Source organism: Moschus berezovskii, chromosome 5, assembly GCF_049115385.1.
Source record: "Moschus berezovskii isolate FMDL1 chromosome 5, NW_MosBer_1.0, whole genome shotgun sequence".
Taxonomy (NCBI): Eukaryota; Metazoa; Chordata; class Mammalia; order Artiodactyla; family Moschidae; genus Moschus; species Moschus berezovskii.
The window spans coordinates 93,803,933-93,825,714 of NC_142464.1; the positions used below are offsets into that span (position 1 = coordinate 93,803,933).

The 21,782-nt window shown below is 36.8% G+C and overlaps 1 protein-coding gene across 4 annotated transcripts; it reads right to left on the reverse strand.

Annotated features, from left to right (window-relative positions):
- Positions 1 to 467: 467 nt before the first annotated feature.
- LOC129561605 (UDP-glucuronosyltransferase 2B4-like) lies at positions 468 to 20,956 on the reverse strand. 4 transcript variants are annotated; one of them, XM_055434339.2, is made up of 6 exons: positions 20,230 to 20,956; positions 19,196 to 19,344; positions 6,722 to 6,853; positions 4,085 to 4,172; positions 2,994 to 3,213; positions 468 to 747 (listed from the first exon to the last, which is right to left on the reverse strand). In XM_055434339.2, the coding sequence occupies exons 1-6, from the start codon at positions 20,954 to 20,956 to the stop codon at positions 468 to 470; spliced, it is 1,596 nt and encodes a 531-aa protein (XP_055290314.1). The 4 variants fall into 4 exon arrangements, with proteins under 4 accessions (XP_055290314.1, XP_088692191.1, XP_088692193.1 ...); XM_088836065.1 differs by having other exon boundaries at positions 19,196 to 19,340; positions 20,226 to 20,956; XM_088836067.1 differs by having other exon boundaries at positions 19,196 to 19,340; positions 20,478 to 20,947.
- Between the last annotated feature and the right edge of the window lie 826 nt (positions 20,957 to 21,782).

A 21,782-nucleotide genomic window follows, 5' to 3' on the forward strand; every position in this document is an offset into this window, starting at 1 on the left:
ACTGCTTTCCTGATGTGCAGTTTTCAAAAGTGACTTCAGATTGCTTTCATTTGATTTACCAATTTTCCATAAATTTTATGTAATTTTTGTATTCTGCCCATTGTTATCTGATTATGTCAGTCAGAGGAGGTCTAGGTTTATCATTCTGGTGTCTGTGCACACCATGTGAAGCACTGTTATAACATATTCAATAATTTTTTAGTAAAACTTCTGATTTAAAGTAATAAATTTCAATATTTACCCATTTACTTTTATATAATTTTCATCAGCTTTCATCTTGGCATGACATTTTTCTAAATCTTAAACAGTTAAAAAATTCCTTGTACACAAATTTTGAAAGGAGGTGCTGAACTGTGAAAAGCCATTTTGTCACAGGAAGATAGGAGCCTTTTCATAACTCCTTCCTGCTGAAATAAGCTGGAAGAATTCCACCTATGGGACATTCCTGGTTTGGGACCCAAATACAGCTATTCCCTTTTCCTCTTCTTCCCTGTTACAGCAAACTTTCGGCAGCAAAACAGAAAGCATTTTGTGATGACAAATACAGCAATTGCCACACAGGCCAGCAGGAACCCGATCACATCCAGAGAGTGGTACTGGAACAAGGTGAGGTTGTGGGCCGCAGGTCGCAGGTACTTGGCTCCTTTGTGGCGCATGACAAATTCGATCCAGAAGACTGCTCGGTCAAGGGGCTTTATAGGCTGATCATGTTGAATGGTTGATAACCACATAGCATTCTGTTTATACCTGAAGGAAAATCAGAGACATCAATTTATAGAATGAACTAGAAAAGTTAAATATGTGAAATTTCCATGCAGAGAGAGGAAATGAGTGCCACATAGAGTGGAAGAACAATTGGTTGTTTTTCTACGAGATAATCATAGAGATCTAAGCTCATCAGCCTGGAGAAGGAAACGGCAACCCACTCCAGTATTCTTGCTGGAGAATTTCATGGACAGAGAATCCCGGCAGGCTACAGTCCATGGGGTCGCAAAGACCTGGACATGACTAAGCAACTGAGCACACGCACAGGAGCTTATGGGCTAGAATTTGTTGAATGCATAGGATTTCAAGCTATGTAAAAAAGAGAAGACAAGAAAGAAGCATTTGTAGCCTGAGAATGGAATAAGTCAAATTGTGAGGGTGAAAAGAAAAGAAATACATGAGTTGAGCTATCCAGTAAGGAATTGTTAAGAGATCTGGCAGAGAAACTTTGAAACACTATCATAATCCAGAGATAGGAGGTAAATACATCATGAGCTTCAGGGACATGGTCAGACAGCACTGGCCAGGAGTTGGTGTCGACCTTATATTAGTGAAGCAGTGGTTAAAGTGTGGAAGTGAATTGGCCTTCGTTTGAATTCTGACTCTAAACACTTACCTTGCTGCCTGCTTTTTAAACTCCCTTTCTCAGTTTTTCATTGTTAAATGGAATGCATAGCAATAGTATCCTATCTGACTATTTGGAGGAATAATATATTGATCCTTAGATGTATTATTAGTATACGGTAGACTCAGTAAATTTTTCCTAATATTATTGTTTTCCTCACTAGTTATTTTAGAATACAGAGTGTGCCAAACATTTTACCTTCAGGCTTTGGAGTTTTATTTGTTTTTACTGTTGAAATGATGATGGACTAACACAAAGAAGCAGGAATAAAGCGATATGATGCATGAACTTTAAATAACAGTGTGGTAACAATGGAGGTAACTTCTCTCCCTGTTCTGTAAAAAACTCAGGGGGAGCATTGGGTGTTTGAGAAAAGGGTAGTAGTTCAGAAATACTTTTAATAGAGTAGGGAAAGTTTATAACGCAGAAGTTACTTAATATGTATAATGGACTTAGTACAATGTGTACCATATCATAAATAGTCAATATATATCAAGCAGTACATTATATTTGTTTGTTGGCGTTAGCTTTACATTATTAAAAATTAAAAAATACACAAAGATACTAGACAGAGTTACTTTTACATGAAACTGCCTACTGAAACATATATTTCTTTTAAAAAGAAAGAAAATATTCTTCTTATGGCAGTCATTTAGTGTAATATTTGTGCTAAAATTAAAATTAAATAGCACTTTTTTAAACACAAATGTCCACTGTGCTATTATTACCAATATAGCCTCAAAATGTTTTTTTCCAAAGTCATCATGAACAAAAGGGGGAAAATACATACATCATATTTGTGATATTAATAGTAATAATATTACTCAAGTTAAACCACGAAACAATTTGAAAACAAAATGTTTCTGGTTTCAGAAAATTTTGTTTTTACATAGGAATATCCCAACATGTCTTTTCAAAGTCAATTACTTTTTGATTTTACAGTTCTTCAAAACAAGACAAAAACAACCTAAAGAAGAACTAAGAATGTATCTACATTTGGGCTTCCCAGGTGGCACTAGTGGTAAAAAATAAATAGTCTCAAAATAGTTGTAATTAGTTAATTTGATAGTTCTAGATGTTTATCTTTCATCTTTTATGGAAAAAATATTAGGACAGAAAATTTTAAAAGTGCTCAATGTAATGAGAATTTGAGATGGATCATGTCATGGTGATTTACTAAAATTAGATCATTTTAGAAGAATCTAAAACATTTGAGGAATTCATATGCTGAAGGAAAGTCTTAAGTGTGCGGATGAGTGCTTAAAGAGTTCATGGTTTCCTACTTTAACTTTGTTCTCAGTGTTTCCCCTTAATCCTTGTTACCACCGAGGGATTCTTCTCATTCTAATGAGGAGCTCTTTCAAAATTTCTCCACCATCCTTAAGCCTCTGACAAATCTTTCCCCTAAAGCCACTGAAAACACATAATGTGACCCAATAGGTTACTAATGACTATTTTCAAAGCATTGAGCAAATCTTACTCCTCATTGTTTTTACTGAAGACTCCTTGCTGCCTCTTGTGTCTTCCTGTGAGAATGCCTCTAGAAATAATATGTAGTAAAACATATATGTGTGTGTGTGTATATATATATATATATACTCACGAAGGATTGTTAATGACTTGCTTCAGTGCATTGAGAAAATCTGTTTTTGACATTGTTTCCAAGTCCAATCTGACAGCTGCTCCCTTGGCCTTCACGCGGTTGATGTTATCAGGTTGCTCAGCAAACAAAGGAAGGCCCACCATAGGGACCCCGTGGTAGATGGCCTCATAAATGCCATTGGTTCCACCATGAGTTATAAAGGCCTTGGTTTTTGGATGACCTAGGATTGTGTGAATTTCAGTAAAATTATTAATTAAAAGTCTTAAAAATGAGAAAAGGGCATGAGAAGACACTGAAAGAAAGCAATGGTTTTGTTTTTTTAAAATATAACCCTTGATTACACACAGGAAACTGCATTTAAATTGCTTTTGGAACTCAGTGCAACAATCCACTAAGTCTGCTAGAGAGGTAAGTGAAGACTTCATGAAAGAAGTACTTTACCTTTTGAATGTCATAAATGAATTCAAGATCGGCAGGTGAATAGCTTGAAAGAATAGTCTGTGTAAAATAAAGCGGATGAACAAAAATACCAGAGGAGGGCATGTCAGAAATATACTCTCTTAAAGAAACAGTGAAGTCATTCAGTCCGATAGAAAGAGTGACAAGGCCACTGGAAGGGTAATGGTAGTTATATTGGAACCAGAGGAAGGAAAAGCTACATTACTATAAAATGTGTAATTGCCTCAAGGAAATGATTGCGGAATTTTTCCTACAGAAAATGAAGGGTCATTGGTAATAAAAGAGGAGCCGGTATTTTTCGGTGGAACTTAAAATATCTCTACAGCGGGGTAAAGATAGAGAATTCAGAGACAGAACAACAATCCATGAAGTTATTTAAAAGTTCATGGCTAGAAATGATTACAGCTAAAATAAGACATTTTGATTCTGACTATAAGGGACATCACTATTTTTAATAAAGTGACAATTGTTGTATTTTCTATTTTCACCTAGAGCTGGAAATAAAAATAAAGGAGTAAAGTTTTCTTTTTTAGTGTTTCAATAATAAATGCTCAGTAAGTTTGTTTCCTGTTGAAGTACGATCAGTCTGCTCAGCTGCTACCCATGCTTTCAATTGTTCTACCAAGTCTCACCAAGAAGGTCATTCTGGGGGACCCACTTATACAGTCGAGTATTGGGTCCTAAGGTATCTGGTTTCTTGCCATCATGTCTCCATATAACCTGTTAAAGAAAATATTCTGTAAGTTGAACTTCAAATTTATAGGGATAGAATTCTAAAGAGATTGAAGACATCTAGTTAAATGTCTTCCATATGACACTTTGTCATATTCCATATGAAATGTCATATTCCATATGACATTCAGCTGAAGCTGAAACTCCAATACTTTGGCCGCCTGATGTGAAGAACTGATTCTTTAGAAAAGACCCTGATGCTGGGAAAGATAGAAGGCAGGAGAAAGGGACGACAGAGGATGAGATGGTTGGATGGCATCACCAACTCAATGGACTTGAGTTTGAGTAGCCTCTGGGAGTTGGTGATAGACAGGGAAGCCTGGTGTGCTGCAGTCCATGGGGTTGCAAAGAGTCAGACACAACTGAATGACTGAGCTGAACTGAACTGATGACAGTTAAGGAAATAAGGACATGAGCTCTTAAGTAATGATATCTACTAACACACTGCCATCAATAGGAAGACCCACATTTTATGAATTTATTCAACCAGGTGTGGTATGCACTATTGACATCTTACACATGATGCCATAGAGAAATGAGATCCTGAATGGCAAATTTAAGTATTTAAGAAATTGCTATGTGGTCTCCATTCTATTAAAAAAAAGTGGCAAATTATTAATAACATACCTTTATTTTGCTTTATTTCATACACTAGCTCTCATTTTAAAATGTAATTGTCTCTTACTGATTCCTTTTGGATTCATAGTAGGGACTTTATCTATATACACTTACTCATATAGCTTGTTATTTTTACTAGAGTTTTATATCTTTTGATTTACAAAAAGGAATACATTCAATCAGCCACTTATGACAATTAATATTTCTGCTTATTTAGTAATTTACTAATAGCAAGTTAATTAATGCTGTTTAGGAAGATAGCTTCTTTTAGATTATAAATTGTTAAATACTTCTTCCAAGAAAAGTGTCTATTAGCAATTTTTGACATGAATCCAGTGTATTACCACTTTTCTAGGTTAGGAAATTCTTTAAATTTAGAAAAGAAAAGCCTGTTAGCGATTTGTAACTATTAATAACAAAACAGCTGTTGGTAAAGTTCAAAAGCTGTGGTGTTAAATTAGTACCAAGCAATCTTCATAAACTGGATTATAATTTTTAGTTGTTTAACTTCTATTTGCTATGTGAATATAAAGTAGATTTACAGCAAAAAATTAGCATGTGTGGTTAGGAGAACACTACAGTATCAGATAGTAAACTAAAAAAGTAGTTCACAAACAGCCAAAGACCCTTCGTGTATTTTCTACATTAGAAAATAAATTACTACTATATTTTATGGAGAAGGAGGCAGCTGATCCTTTTCCATGCCAGTCTTTCTCATGCTTGACTCCTTCTTTCAGCCTCTTTTCTTTCCTCAATTCAGAATAGTAATAGAAGCAGAGTCCATTAAGGACCAGACTTTACAATGTACCAGGTTCATCCAAAGGGCAGGACCCCACCTTCACCCTTTCTCTTTGGTCTTTCTGCCTCAGACTTTGGCAGGACCCAGTCAACCAAGGAGGTTGATGTCTCTCTTTCTCTGAATCACTGTGGCTATATGGATATCTGGCAGCAGCTTGCGGTTCCCTGACCATCCTTTCTCTGTGTAGCAACCAGAAAAGAACACTGAAGAGGGCTGTTTCCAACATTCAGGAGAAGGAAAGGGGTTGGGATTTCCTGGCAGGTAGAAATTGCATGGCACATTTCAGATTTTTGTTAATACTGCTTAAGATTATTGTATTATGGGGCTTCCCTGGTGGCTCAGATAGTAAAGAGTCTGCCTGCAGTGCAGGAGACCTGGGTTTGATCTCTGGGTTGGGAAGATGCCCTCAAGAAGGAAATGGTGACCCATTCCATTATTCTTGCCTGGAAAATCCTATGGACAGAGGTGTCTAGCTACAGTCCATGGGTTTGCAAAGAGTCGGTATTATGCCTACTGTTAAAATTTAACCTCTGAGAACACCTGTATATATTTATTGTGTCCTCAGAAGCCCTTCAAGGTAAAGGAGTAAACTACATAACAGAATCTGATGATTTCTTTTCCCGCCCACAATACTATTATAATACCAAAATTCATACTACATCTCTTAAATATATCTCTTCTTGATTACAATGTTAATCCAAAGTTATTGTCAATCAAAAACACTCTGTACACCACTTTAGCATCTGCCATGTATATTTTGTTTTTTACAAATATCTCAGATAAGTCGGAGCTATCATAGTAGTTTACCTTTCTTGCAAAAATTTTCTGTAATTAGACCTTTTATAGAGTTTAACAGACTCATTAGCTGCTGTTATCATTCAGCCGCTAAGCTGTGTCCAATGCTTTGTGACCCCATGGACTGTAGCCCACCAGGCTCCTCTGTCCATGGGGTTTTCCTGGCAGGAATAGTGGAGTGGCTTGCCATTTCCTTATCCAAGCGATCTTCCCAACCCAAGGATCAAGCCTGAGTCTCCTGCATTGACAGGCGTGCTCTTATACTGAGCCACCAGGGAAGCCCAACTTGTTAAATAGTTGTCCACTATTAAGTTACTGTGCATACCTTTTGTGGAATCTGGGCAAGAGCTGATGCAATCATATTGGCTCTTTCTTCTGTCATGTTAGTGACCATTGACCCCAAAGTAAACACCACAATACCATTTTCTCCAGAGCTCTGCACAAACTCTTCCATTTCCTGTGAAAAAAGCATTTGCTCCATCACAAAAGAGCAATAGCATAGCAAACATTAACTGAACGATGGCTACAAATATTACAGTTAGAAATTATTAGTGGCTTTTAAAAAAAGTGGTAAAATATACATAAGATAAAATTTACCATCTTCATCATTTCTAAGTGTATAGTTCAGTATTGTTAAGTATATTCGTCTTGTGGAATCAATCTCTAGACATTTTTCATCTGGCAAAACTAGAAGTCTGTGTCCATTAAGAAGCTCCATTCCTTCTTTGCCCAGCCCCTGGAGACCTTCATTCTACTCTACGTTTCTACAAACTTGAGAGTCTAGCAATCTCATAAAAACTGAATTGTAAAGTATTTGTATCTTTGTGATGGATTATTTCACTTAGCCTAAGGTTCATCCGTGTTTTTCCTTGTTTCATATTTCCTTTTAAAGGCTGAGTAATATTTCATTGTTTGCAGACACCACATTTTGTTTTTTTGCTTATCTGTTGATGGATGCTTGGGTTTCTTCAACCTCTTGGCTCTTGTGAATAGAGCTTTCATGAACATGGTGTGTAAATATCTCATCCTAATTTCATGACTAATTTCAATTTTTTATATATATGCCCAGAAGGAGAATTGCTGACCTATATGGTAATTCTATTTTTTTATATTTTTGAGGAATCGCCATAGTGTTTTCATTAGTGGCTCTTTTTTAAATAGATGTTATTCCTGAGATCCTTGTGAAGGAAATATGTAATATGAGGTTAATTTCTTCTAATATGTGTATTTATGCAAATGTATATGTGTGCAAAAGCAAGAAAAAGACAGTAGTGAGGAGATACTATTATACAATGCTACACTCAAATTCTTCATAAATAATGTTACTGATTACTAACATAGATTATTGGAAAGATTTGCTTCCCTTGTGGCTCAGCTGGCAAAGAATCCGCTTGCAATGTGGGAGACCTGGGTTCGATCCTTGGGTTGGGAAGATCCCCTGAAGAAGGGACCAGCAACCCACTCCAGTATTCTGGCCTGGAGAATTCCATGGACTGTATAGTCCACAGAGTCACAGAGAAAGAATTGGACACAACTGAGCAACTTTCAGTTTCACTTTTTGCTTCATTCTTTATTATTATAATCCTACTAAATCATTTATTTATTACATACATTCTAGTGAATTATTTTAGTTTCCTGACTATTAGTACTAAGAAAAAGTTATGATTCTAATGACTTTCTCATTCTTTCAGCTCTATAATCCTTTACCTTACCTTAAACTTTGCCAATATTTCCCAGACTCTCTCTCTCTAAATTACTAATCACTGACAATGAGGAGTCTGGTATTGCTGTTTGCATGTTCTATGAAAGAGTCCTATGAGTCCTATATGCAAAACCCAGAGATATATCTGTGTATTTATATATTTGAGTGATCATATTGCTGAGTTTGTTTCAGTTCAGTTAAGATGCTCAGTCGTGTCCGACTCTTTGCAACCCCATGAACCACAGCATGCCAGGTCTCCCTGTCCATCACCAGCTCCCTGATTCCACCCAAACCCATGTCCACTGAGTCGGTGATGCCATCCAACCATCTCATCCTCTGTCATTCCCTTCTCCTGCCTTCAGTCTTTCCCAGCATCAGGGTCTTTTCAAATGAGTCAGCTCTTCGCATCAGGTGGCCAAAGTTTTGGAGTTTCAGCTTCAACATCAGTCCTTCCAATGAATATTCAGGACTGATTTCCTTTAGGATAGACTGGTTGGATCTCCTTGCAGTCCAAGGAACTCTCAAGAGTTTTCTCCAACACCACAGTTCAAAAGCATCAATTCTTCTGTGCTCATCTCTCTTTATAGTCCAACTCTCACATCCGTACATGACCACTGGAAAAACCATAGTCTTGACTAGACGGAGCTTTGTTGACAAAGTAATGTCTCTGCTTTTCAATATGCTATCTGATAGGTTGGTCATAACTTTCATCCCAAAGAGTAAGCATCTTTTAACTTCATGGCTGCAATCAGCATCTGCAGTGATTTTGGAGCCCAGAAAAATAAAGTCAACCACTGTTTCCACTGTTTCCCCATCTATTTGCTGTAAAGTAATGGGACTGGATGCCATGATCTTAGTTTTCTGAATATTGAGCTTTGAGTCAACTTTTTCACTCTCTTCTTTCACGTTCATCAAGAGGCTCTTTAGTTCTTCTTTACTTTCTGCCATAAGGGTAGTGTCATCTGCATATCTGAGGTTATTGATTTTTCTCCTGGCAATCCTGATTCCAGCTTGTGCTTCCTCTAGTCCAGGGTTTCTCATGATGTACTCTGCATATAATTTAAATAAGCAGGGTGACAATATACAGCCTTGATGTACTCCTTTTCCAATTTGGAACCAGTCTGTTGTTCCATGTCCAGTTCTAACTGTTGCTTCCTGACCTGCATACAGGTTTCTCAGGAGGCAGCTCAGGTGGTCTGGTATTCCCATCTCTTTCAGAATTTTCCACAGTTTATTGTGATCCACACAGTCAAAGGCTTTGGCATAGTCAATAAAGCAGAAATAGATTGTTTCCTGGACCTCTCTTGCTTTTTTGATGACCCATCAGATGTTGGCAATTTGATCTTTGGTTCCTCTGCCTTTTCTGAAACCATCTTGAACATCTGGAAGTTCATGGTTCACATGTAGCTGAACCCTGGCTTGGAGAATATTAAACATTACTAGCGTGTGAGATGAGTGCAATTGTGTGGTAGTTTGAGCATTCTTTGGCGTAGCCTTTCTTTGGGGTTGGAGTGAAAACTGACCTTTTCCAGTCTTGTGGCCACTGCTGAGTTTTTCAAATTTGCTGGCATATTGAGTGTAGCACAATTACAGCATCATCTTTCAAGATTTGAAATAGCTCAACTGGAATTCCATCACCTCCACTAGCTTTGTTCATAGTGATGCTTCCTAAGGCCCACTTGACTTCACATTCCAGGATGTCTGGCTCTACGTGAGTGATCACACCATCGTGATTATCTGGGTTGTGAAGATCTTTTTTTTGTACAGTTCTTCTGTGTATTCTTGCCACCTCTTCTTAATATCTTCTGCTTCTGTTAGGTCCCTACCATTTCTGTCCTTTATTGAGTTTGTTTACGCTTTCTTAATGTCACAGTAGGATGTAATAAAGCTCCTGGTGAAGCTGTATTTGCTGGAATTGTTTTAGAGTTATTCTGTTGAGTAACCCCAGATCCTCATCAATTAAAAATAATTTTGTCACTAATATACTAGAATAAATCCACATTGCTCAATGTACACTCCTAAAAAAATTGTATGCTTGGAATTGTATCAGAATTATTTTGTCTTCTAGTCCTTCATACTTTCCAATACAAAATTTTTATCTTCTATATTAGAATAATTCCATATTGCTCATTGTACTCTATTACAAAAAAAAAAAATGCAGAGGGGCAAGTTTCCTGAATAGCTAGTGAAAATGATGTACTTATCTATTAAACTTCTTTCCTTTTTTTGTGTTCTAAATTTACTATTTTTTTCTTCTGGAGAATAATGACTCAACCCTTCCATCATAAAATATATATATTTTGACCTTACTTATGATCATAAAACTTTTTAAAAAACTATTTTTAACAGAAAAAAAGAAAATGGAATCTTATTTCAAACTTTAACCTTGCAGATTACATTGTGTAGAGAATTCTTTAAAAATGCAATTTCACCCTGATGATATCAGTCTCAATATGAAGGTCACTGAACTTTCCTATGACTCACATGGTGTGTGCATGCTTAGTCGCCTCAGTCATGTCCAACTCTTCGTGACCCTGTAGGACTGTAACCTATTAGCCTCCTCTATCCTTGGGATTCTCCAGGTAAGAATATTGGAGTGGGTTGCCATGCCTTCCTCCAGGGAATCTTCCTGACCCAGGAATTGAACCCACATCTCCTTTGGCTCCTGCATTGTAGGTGGATTCTTTACCACTGAGCCATCAGGAATGACTGACTCACATGGTACATCCAGGTCATAGTTATATTTCCAGTGACCTTTAGCAGTATTTAAAGTTACCTGTCTTCAGTATTTTGTCTCATTGTCTTACTACTCAAAGCTGATTTTTCTCTGCTGTGGAAGATGCATCCCTATCGTATTGTATGTAATACAGCCTTTCTTTAAAAATTAATCACTGATGTGGACTGATTATTCTCCTTCTCTGACTTCTTTATGAAAATAACACAGGCTTATGGCATCACCGACTCGATGGACATGAGTTTGAGTGAACTCCAGGAGTTGGTGATAGATATGGAGGCCTGGCATGCTGTGATTCATGGGGTCACAAAGAGTCGGACATGACTGAGCGACTGAACTGAAAGCATGTAACATACAAAAAGTTATAAAAATGAAATAAGGTATACTACTGAGTAGAGATATCCTTAGTTTAAAATTCATACACTTTTTTAAAAGAATAAAATATATTTGACATAAAGCATTTTGCAACTTAAGGCATATAATGCATTGATTTGATACATTTATATGTTGTAATAGGTTTGCCATTTTAATGATAGTTTGCATCTCCATGATAGTTTGCATTTCACGCTAGTAAAGTCATGCTCAAAATTCTCCAAGCCAGGCTTCTGCAATATGTGAACTGTGAACTCCCAGATGTTCAAGCAGGTTTTAGAAAAGGCAGAGGCACCAGAGATCAAATTGCCAGCATCCTCTGGATCATGGAGAAAGCAAGAGAGTTCCAGAAGAGCATCTATTTCTGCTTCATTGACTATGCCAAAGCCTTTGACTGTGTGGATCACAATAAACTGTGGAAAATTCTGAAAGAGATGGTAATACCAAACCACCTGACCTGCCTCTTGAGAAACCTGTATGCAGGTCAGGAAGCAACAGTCAGAACTGTACATGGAACAGCAGACTGGTTCCAAATAGGAAAAGGAGGTCGTCAAGGCTGTATATTGTCACCTTGCTTATTTAACTTATATGCAGAGTACATCATGAGGAACTCTGGGCTGGAAGAAGCACAAGTTGGAATCAAGATTGCTGGGAGAAATATCAATAATCTCAGATATGCAGATGACACTACCCTTATGGCAGAAAGTGAAGAGGAACTCAAAAGCCTCTTGATGAAAGTGAAAGAGGAGAGTGAAAAGGTTGGCTTGAAGCTCAACATTCAGAAAACGAAGATCATGGCATCTGGTCCCATCACTTCATGGGAAATAGATGGAAAAACAGTGGAAACAGTGTCAGACTTATTTTTCTGGGCTCCAAAATCACTGCAGATGCTGATTGCAGCCATGAAATTAAAAGACGCTTACTCCTTGGAAGGAAAGTTATGACCAACCTTGATAATATATTAAAAAGCAGAGACATTACTTTGCCAACAAAGGTCCATCTTGTCAAGACTATGGTTTTTCCCGTGGTCATGTATGGATGTGAGAGTTGGACTGTGAAGAAGGCTGATCGCCGAAGAATTGATGCTTTTGAACTGTGGTGTTGGAGAAGACTCTTGAGAGTCCCTTGTACCGCAAGGAAATCCAACCAGTCCATTCTAAGGGAGATCAATCCTGGGTGTTCATTGGAAGGACTGATGCTAAAGCTGAAACTGCAATACTTTGGCCACCTCATGCGATGAGTTGACTCACTGGAAAAGACTCTGATGCTGGGAAAGGTTGAGGGCGGGAGGAGAAGGGGACGACTGAGAATGAGATGGCTGGATGGCATCACCGACTCTGTGGACATGAGTTTGAGTGAACTCCGGGAGTTGGTGATGGACAGGGAGGCCTGGCGTGCTGTAATTCATGGGGTCGCGGAGAGTCGGACACGACTGAGCGACTGAACTGAACTGAACTGAACTGCATCTCCATAATGTCACATAATTATATTTTCTTTTTTTGTCGTTGTAATAACTAAGATCTAGTCTCAGCATGCTTGATGATTATAATATTGTTGTTACATTCACTGTTCTGTACCTTATATCTCTAGCTTTATTTACTCGGAGATGCAAGTTTGTACCCTTAAAAAAAATCTGTTTATTTCTTCCAGCCCTTAGCCCGTGTTAACCACTACCATATTACTCTCTTTTATTAAAAGTCTGACCTTTTTTAGTTTCTTCAAACAAGGGATGGGTATGTGTGCTTAGTCACTCAGTCGTGTCCGACTCTTTGTAGCCCCAAGGATTGTAGCCTGTCAGGCTCCTCCGCCCATGGGAATTCTCCAGGCAAGAATACTGGAGTGGTTTTCATGCCCTCCTCATTCAAGGGCTATCATACAGTATTTGTCTTTGTCTTTTCAAAAAGATAGACAAAATGACAAACTTTAGCTAGACTAACAAAGGAAAGAAGACTCCTAAATAAAATTAGAAATGAAAGAGAAGACATTAAACTGATATCACAAAAATACATAGGGTCATAAGATACTGCTGTGAAGAATTATATACCAACAAATTATGTACCATAAAGAATAGATAAAGTCCTAGAAATACATAATATGTCAAGACAGAATCAGGAAGAATTAGAAAATCTGAATAATTATAATGAGTAAAAATATTGAACCAGTAATAAAAAATCTCCCAACACAGAAAACACCAGGACTAGAAGTCTTCACTGACAAATTCTATAAAATATTAATATTTGCTATTGTTGTTGTTGAGTCACTAAGTTGTGTCTGACTCTTTGCAACTCTGGCCAGTAGCATGCCAGGATACATGGGGTTTTCCAGTCAAGAATACTGAAATGGATTGCCATTTCCTTCTCCATGGGATATTCCCAGATCAGGGATTGAAACTGTGTCCCCTGCATTGGCAGGCAAATTCTTTACCACTGAGCCACCAGGGAAACCAAATTATCCATTCTTTTTTTCCTCCCTATTTGTGTATTATAAATTCTCAATGATCTGAGTTTAACTTAGAATAACATTTATTTCCTGATCCATAGGTCCTGGTCTATAGAAATATGTGAATTTCAGAATTTGGAGGAAAGAATTCTGAAAATTTTGGAGGAAAATCTAAAAATCTAAAATATTCCTTCAAGGTTAGGGAACTGCATCCACCATGACACACATGGAAATGGTCATTACTGCATTGTTGTCCAAGCTCTTTAACTCAGAGACCCCCATGGCCACACTGACTTCTGAGCCCATTCTCAGCTCTTCCCTGGAGGCCACAAGCAAAGTTATATCAACAAGGGGAAAGACTATATGACCAAAAAGGCCCCCTACCCAAAGTGTTCTCTCTTAAGATAGTTTTCCCAGGCTTTAGAAATGGCTTCTAAGTTGCAGGGTTCTTTCTTATTTTGGATTCCAGGAACCCTAGGTATCCACTGGTTGGAACTCAGGGATTCTTAAACTCCCGTGGGGTAGGGATATTTAACATGCATATGTATGATTCTTTTTTTTTTTTTTACTGAAGTATAAACATTATCAGAATCAAAATAATATTAAAGGAAGATTTTCATCTCTGTATATCAAAGAATTGTAAGCACCATTAGCTCAAATATGGTTGATGAAAATTGTATGAAACTTATCATGAAGTCTTTCATTAGAAAAGACAGTAAGTTAATATCATTTTTGCTTTTTCAACCTGAATCTCTTTAGTTATCCCACCTGATTCACTTGTCAAGTCTTTTCGGAGCTGCACAGTTACATTTCAGAGACTGCTTAAACAGTATGAACCTCATGCTGTAAACAATAATATGATTCTCTGAAGAGAATACAAATTTCTCCTCCAAATATGTCTATGTAAACTTGTAATATAGTTTAAAAAGCCAAAGAGGGGAAAGTAGTAATTCTGAAGACTATGAAGACTATGAAGCTCCATAGAGACTAAAGTGGGATCTCTGTCAGTCCCTCATTCAGACACATCCCCACATAGCATGAAGCTCATGCTCAGTACTTACTCCAAGGGCTGAGAATCATTGCTTCAAAAACTTTTCCCAAAAGATTAAACAGGAGAGAAGGAACATTTCTAAACTCATTCTACAAGGCCAGTATTATACCTTGATATCAAATAGACAAGGATCTTATAAGTAAAGAAAACTTTATGCCAATATCCAGGGTAAATATGTAAGCAAAAATTCTCATCTAAATATCAGGAAACCAAATTCAACAACACATTAAAAAAATTATATACCATGACCAAGTGGAATTTATCCATAGGATGCAAGGATGGTTAATCATCTAAATCAATAGATGTAATACACTGCATTAATAAAATGAAAGATAAACTAACTTGATTATCTCAAGAGATGGAGAATAACATTTGACAAGATAACATCCTTTCCTGATAAAACGTCCTATATATTGGGTGTAGAATAACATACCTCAACATAATAAAGACCATATATGGTAAACTCAAAGCTAACATGATCAACAATGAAAGTTTGAAAACTTTTTCTCTAAGATCAGGAACAAGACATGGATGGCCTCTCACATTCATTCAACATAGTATTAGAAGTCCTAGCTAGAGCAACAAGGCAAGACAAAAAATAAAAGCTATCCAAATCAGAAAGGAAGAAGTAAAACTGTCATTCTTTTTTTTGTGGATGACATAATTTTTTTGTACAGATAATCCCAGAGGTTCAACCAAAAACCTGAACTAATCAACAATTTCGGTATAGTATAAAAAATTAACACACAGAAATTAGTTACATTTTTCTACACTAATAATGAAATATCTAAAACAATTATGCTATTTACTATATGATCAAAGATAATAAAATAACTAGAAATAAACTTAACCAATGAAGTGAAAACTCTGCACAGTTATAAGACTTTGTTGAAAGAAATAGCGGAAAAAACAAATAAATGGAAAAGCATCATGTATTCATAGATCATAAGAGATAATATTGTTGAAATATCCACACTACTCAATGCCAGCCAGAGCATCACACCTACCAATTTCAAATTACACTACAAAGCTATAATATTTAAGACAACATGATATTGGCCTAAAGATAGACAAATAGAACAGTGGAAGAGAATGCAGGGTCCAGAATTAAAACTGCATTTATAGTCGATATTTGACAAGGAAGGCAAGAACACCTAATTGGGAAATGTTAGTCTATTCTTTGTCTTCTGAGAAACTGCTGCTGCTGCTGCTAAGTCACTTCAGTTGTGTCCGACTCTGTGTGACCCCATAGACGGAAGCCCACCAGGCTCTCCCGTCCCTGGGATTCTCCAGGCAAGAACACTGGAGTGGGTTGCCATTTCCTTCTCCAATGTGTGAAAGTGAAAAGTGAAAGGGAAGTCGCTCAGTCGTGTCCGACCCTTAGCGACCCCACAGACTGCAGCCTACCATGCTCCTCCGTCCATGGGATTTTCTAGGCAAGAGTACTGGAGTGGCTTGCCATTGCCTTCTCATTCTGAGAAACTAAGCGCATGCAAAAAAGTGAAAGGAGATCCCTATTGTACACATTTCACAAAAATGAATCAAAGACTTAACATAAGACTAGACATCATAGTAGTCTTTTAAAAAAAAGTGGAAAGAAGCTTCCTTAATATTGGTTTTGAAAATAATTTTTTTGAATATGACACCAAAATCATGATAGAAGAAAAAATCAATGATAGGACTGTATCAAACTCGAAAGCTGCTTCACAGCACAGGAGACAATCAACAAAATGAAAACACAAGCTACAGAATGGGAGAAAAGTTTTTCAAATCACATACTGAATGAGGAATTGATATCAAAACTATTGATGCATTTTGCCAAAAGTCAATTGTTTAAAAGGTAATGAAAATTTCTGAGAACCTAATAATTAACAGAAAAGTTATTGTTTGAAGGAATAGTTTTTCTATATAATGAAATCTTCACAATAATTGACTAGGATTCAAATCTTATTTTACAACTTAATAACAACAGCTACATTTACTGATTATTATCATTATCCTACTGTTCATCTTTCCTTGTAATTCTCCCTTTCCTTCTAACCTACCTTCCTATTAACACTATCATGTTCCTGAAATGAGAATGGTGAAATCTTTCAAAATACATGGTTAGGTAGTGAAGAACTGTCACTAATCTTATTTCAGCCTTTGGACACTATGAAAATTACCATAGATAATTCAAACAATTTGCAATCCAAAGAGTTTTCCCTTTGAAAAAGATATCAGTTTAATTTTTCCACCAATAATGAGTAGACAAAAGGATCTCTTAAGAGATCACAAAATAATTTGCTGAAGATTATTTGCTTCCTATTTAAGTTTTAACTAAATTTAAAACTAATCATTTTAATTTGTAAAAAATTATATTCTTACTTTCCTTCATTAGAAATAGAGCCATATGAACCGAAGAAATTTTATAATTGGGCAGTTTTCAGATTCAAGTGGCACAAATTATTTGGTCTGTATTATAATCTGCAGAATTTATGATTCCTATGAACTGTGGTGTTGGAGAAGACTCTTGAGAGTCCCTTATACCACAAGGAGATCCAACCAGTCCATTCTAAAGGAGATCAGTCCTGGGTGTTCATTGGAAGGACTGATGCTGAAGCTGAAACTGCAATACTTTGGCCACTTCATGAGACTGGTTGACTCACTGGAAAAGACTCTGCTGCTGGGAAAGGTTGGGGGTGGGAGGAGAAGGGGACGACGGAGAATGAGATGGCTGGATGGCGTCACCGACTCTATGGACATGAGTTTGAGTGAACTCCGGGAGTTGGTGATGAACAGGGAGGCCTGGCGTGCTGTGATTCATGGGGTCGCGGAGAGTCAGACACGACTGAGCGACTGAAATGAACTGAACTGAAGTGAACTGAACTGATATAGGCAGTGTGCATTTTCTCTGTGTTCATTCAGTTAGGCAGCTATAATGTTGAGACCTACACTCCTTAAGAGAGCTTTGCTGAGGTTTTTGTATAGGGTCAGTGTAAGCAGGAAACACCTGGCCTAATTGATGAAGTTATTCCTTTTATGCTGTAAGCTATAAAACCCTGGGATTTCAAATGAGGACTGGTTTAAAAGCTGATGTGAATGCAATGAAATAGTGTATTTGGCTGCAAAAATTATTAGGGCATACATTTATGTTGTTGAAGAATAATTTTCTCTTTGTCTAGAGCACAGGTGAACAGAGTCAACCCTCAGAAAATAATTCTAGCTTTTCATCTTACTAATTTAATTGCTGAAACCTTAAGAAATTCTTAACATTAAAATTTTAAATTGTTATTAAATTATATTTTATTTAAATGTTATTAAATTACTTTTATTAACTTAATTTTTTTCTAATAAAAAAAACTTTAAAAGTTTATTTTTAAATCACTTCATGGGATCTCTGCTTTCTAGGATTTTAATGGAGAGTATAACCTTGATGTGTTGGGAAACCAGTCTGGATTCAATTAGGAATTAAATCCTGGTGGCTGGCACACATTGGGTTATTGATGATAGTATGTAATAGCAGCAAAATAACAATAGTTAATATTTCTTCTAGACCACTGAGTGTGTGTCAGGGACATTTTGGATATTTCATATGTACAGTTTTTTTCCCCACAAGAACAACATGAGGTTGGTACTATTATCATGACTTAATGTGGTCATATCTTTTCCATCTTTGTTTCCTGTATTTCATAGCAACTTGCTAAATGGTATCCTTTTCTACTCTTGCCCCTTTAAAATCCAACACAGTGACTATAACCTACGTAGGTTTTTTTTTTTTTAATGTGATCAAATCTCTCCCTTGACCCTTTTAAAGTTCTACCTAACACCTTTACTAGATGCTTCAAACTCTTCATAATTATCTGTCTCTAACATACCTCTTCAGCATCATCTGACTCTTTATTCAGCCTCTTTCTCTTTTGACTAAACTTGGACTTCTTGGCCACTATTATTACTACTCAACCTGCTTTCCTTTTGTATCCATTTCTGCGCTATACCTTTAATTATTCCTGAATATCCTTTGGATCTCACCTTATTTATTAATGATTCAGAGATATTTCTGTGATTGCTGCTAGATGTTTCCTTATCATTGCGGTCTTTCCATAGTGTAAAAATTAACACATAAGTTTTATTACTTGTTTGTATTTTGTCTTTCCAGGTAGAGTGTCAAGTGGCAGAAAATGGGTCTTTACCATTTCTCTGCATATTATCACTTACTTCTGGAATATGCTAGTCACTTTATAATTATTTTTAATGAGTGTCTGATGCTTTATTATGTATTAAATGATGAAATCATAATTTAACTGACATATTCTCAAAATCTCCCAGGTATCCCTCTTTTATTCTGTAATGTTAATGAAATTCAGATACTTGTGTTGGTGTGGAATATGAGTTTCTAATTGGAAATCACTTTAGTTTCCCACATCACTTCACTATAATTAAACATTATAAATAAAGAATACAAAATTATTCCTACTGAAAATGCAAAGTTGAAGAAGCACAACAGAGAAGAGTAGGTGACCTTAGGCAGAGGTTTGGCAGGTTTGCAGTGGAGGCCTCCAATAAATTCAACATTTGGTAGTAGTGGGCAAGGATATTCAAAATCCCAGTAGGATCGAAAGAGCCAAAATTCAGCTTTCTCCATTGTCTCTAATAATGTAGTCGGTCTTCCTGGAAGGGAAAAAAAAAAAAAGACTCAGATCAAATGAGAATATTGCCATATATATATATTAGGTAAGTTTTGGAAAAGAGATTGGAATGATGTAGCCAAAGATGTTTGAATGTTTCTATTCTTTAATAAAGCCAATATATATTTATGTGTATAATATATATTAAACATAAAATATCTGAAAACTGAGCTACATAAATTAAAAAAATTAATGCAACCTAGAAGTTTGTGTTACAAATATATGTGTAACTCTTCAATCTACATATCTTCATTTATTAAGACATTTTATGAATTTTCTAGTGACTTTTTTCAAGTTAAAAAAGAAGTTTAGTAAGATGGACATACAATTGCTTAGAGAAGTCCTAAGTGTTTCAATATGTGGTTTATGACTTCCTAGAGTGTCCTGTTGGAGAAGGCAATGGCAAGCCACTCCAGTACTCTTGCCTCGAAAATCCTATGGATGGAGGAGCCTGGCAGGCTGCAGTCCGTGGGGTCGCTAAGAGTCGGACATGACTGAGCGACTTCACTTTCACTTTTCACTTTCACACATTGGAGAAGGAAATGGCAACCCACTCCAGTGTTCTTGCCTGGAGAATCCCAGGGACGGGGGACCCTGGTGGGTTTCTGTCTGTGGGGTCACACAGAGTTGGACACGACTGAAGTGACTTAGCAGCAGCAGCAGCAGAGTGTCCTGTACAAGTAATGGACCACAGGATTATATCTTACCCTATCATTTAATGTTTCTATACTATTTATGAGATTGATGGAACATTTTATATTTTCTTTTTATCATTTTACTTATAATAGACAAATTTCTATGACTTTATACAAACTTTTATTCCAAGCAAAGTTAGGGCTTCATGCCACCAACTAAAAATCTGACTTACCTAGTACTTCACTGTAAAACTGGTCCCACTTCTTCTCATTAAACATCTGGAAGTAAAAGTCAAAATAAAGTACATATATCATATTTTTGACCCTCTCCATGAATGTCATGTGATCACTTAATTCAGACAATATAGCAGGTACATAGGATGGTGAGTATGGAAGTTTCCCACTCTTCCTTTCAATCGAATAACCAGGAGTGAAGCGGACACTGTATACTAAAGGTATTTTAAGTATCTCAGCCAGTAGCTCTCCACAGGGTCCGACAGTATCTGCAAGGACAACATCAAACCTCGATTCATGTAGTTTTGTCATAAGTTTCTTGTTTGAAACAACTTCTTTACAGATCTTTAGAGTAAGATCAGAATATCCCTCAAATAAGCTTTGTAGTGACAAAAGAAATGTCCAAAATGAATTTGCCAGGTCTGTCCATTTCCTGACAAAATGCTTGAAAGTATTCTCAAGGTCATCTTTAGTTAAAGATATTGGGAAATTCTCAAATTTGATGGCAGACGGTTTGTTGGGATCAATAAGAATGGAAGCTGAAGATGTCAAAACAGTCACCTCATGACCCCTCGTGACAAGTTCATCCAGAATTATCTTCATATTCATCCAGTGACTATATTCCACTGGCCACACCAGTACCTTTCCACAACTTCCAGAGCTAAAGTAACAAGTCAGCTGTAGCAGCAGCAGAAGCGAGAGCCATTTCATAGACATCATGTTCATATGTAGTACTTCTTTAAAATAACTGTATCCTTTTGCTGTTGCTCAAGCTTATAGCCAAAGATAAATCAATCTGGAAGTTAAATTATAACTCCTACACTTCAAGTAAATACATGATATGAACAGTCAGCAGGTGTGGAAAGCAGTGAAAGGGCAAAGTGTAGAATACTTCCAGATAACACAGTGTGTTTAATATACTGTTTTGCCGGTGCTATCACTCATCTAAAAGTCAAGGATCTTGTACAACAAATTCACTATGTTATGTAAGAGATAAGACTAGTGCAAAAACAGTAGCAATGAGAGGTACTTTTGTCTGCAGTCTCCTTGACACAGAATTTTAAATAAGGTGACATCTTCAAGATGGAGGGCTAGGAGGTCCCAACACTTGTATCCCTCACAAAAACAACAAAAATAATAAATGGACAAGTACAAACCAATGTAAATTATTTTGGGAAAGTTCTATTATAATGAAGAAGGAGTAGAAACCCTGAAGAGGGCAAAGCAAAAACTGAAGATGTCCATGTAAAAAACAATGGAAAAGATTTTACATACATAGCAACATCCTTCAGTTCAGACCAGCTTGGTAGCATTAAGGATCCCTCCAACAGGATCTTGCCCAAGGAGAGAAAGAGAGCAGGAGAATTCCAAAGAGCCTCACCACTGTAAGCATCTGCAGCCTTTGTTACTGAGGACTTCCACAGTCTTCACCGGCACTGATTCCATTTGACAGAACTGCCAAGAGTCCCTGCTGCTGTGTCTTTCCTGAGGCTGGAAATGTCACTGTGGTAAAACCTGAGCTTGGGGCCCCATCACTCCTGTACCCTGCTTT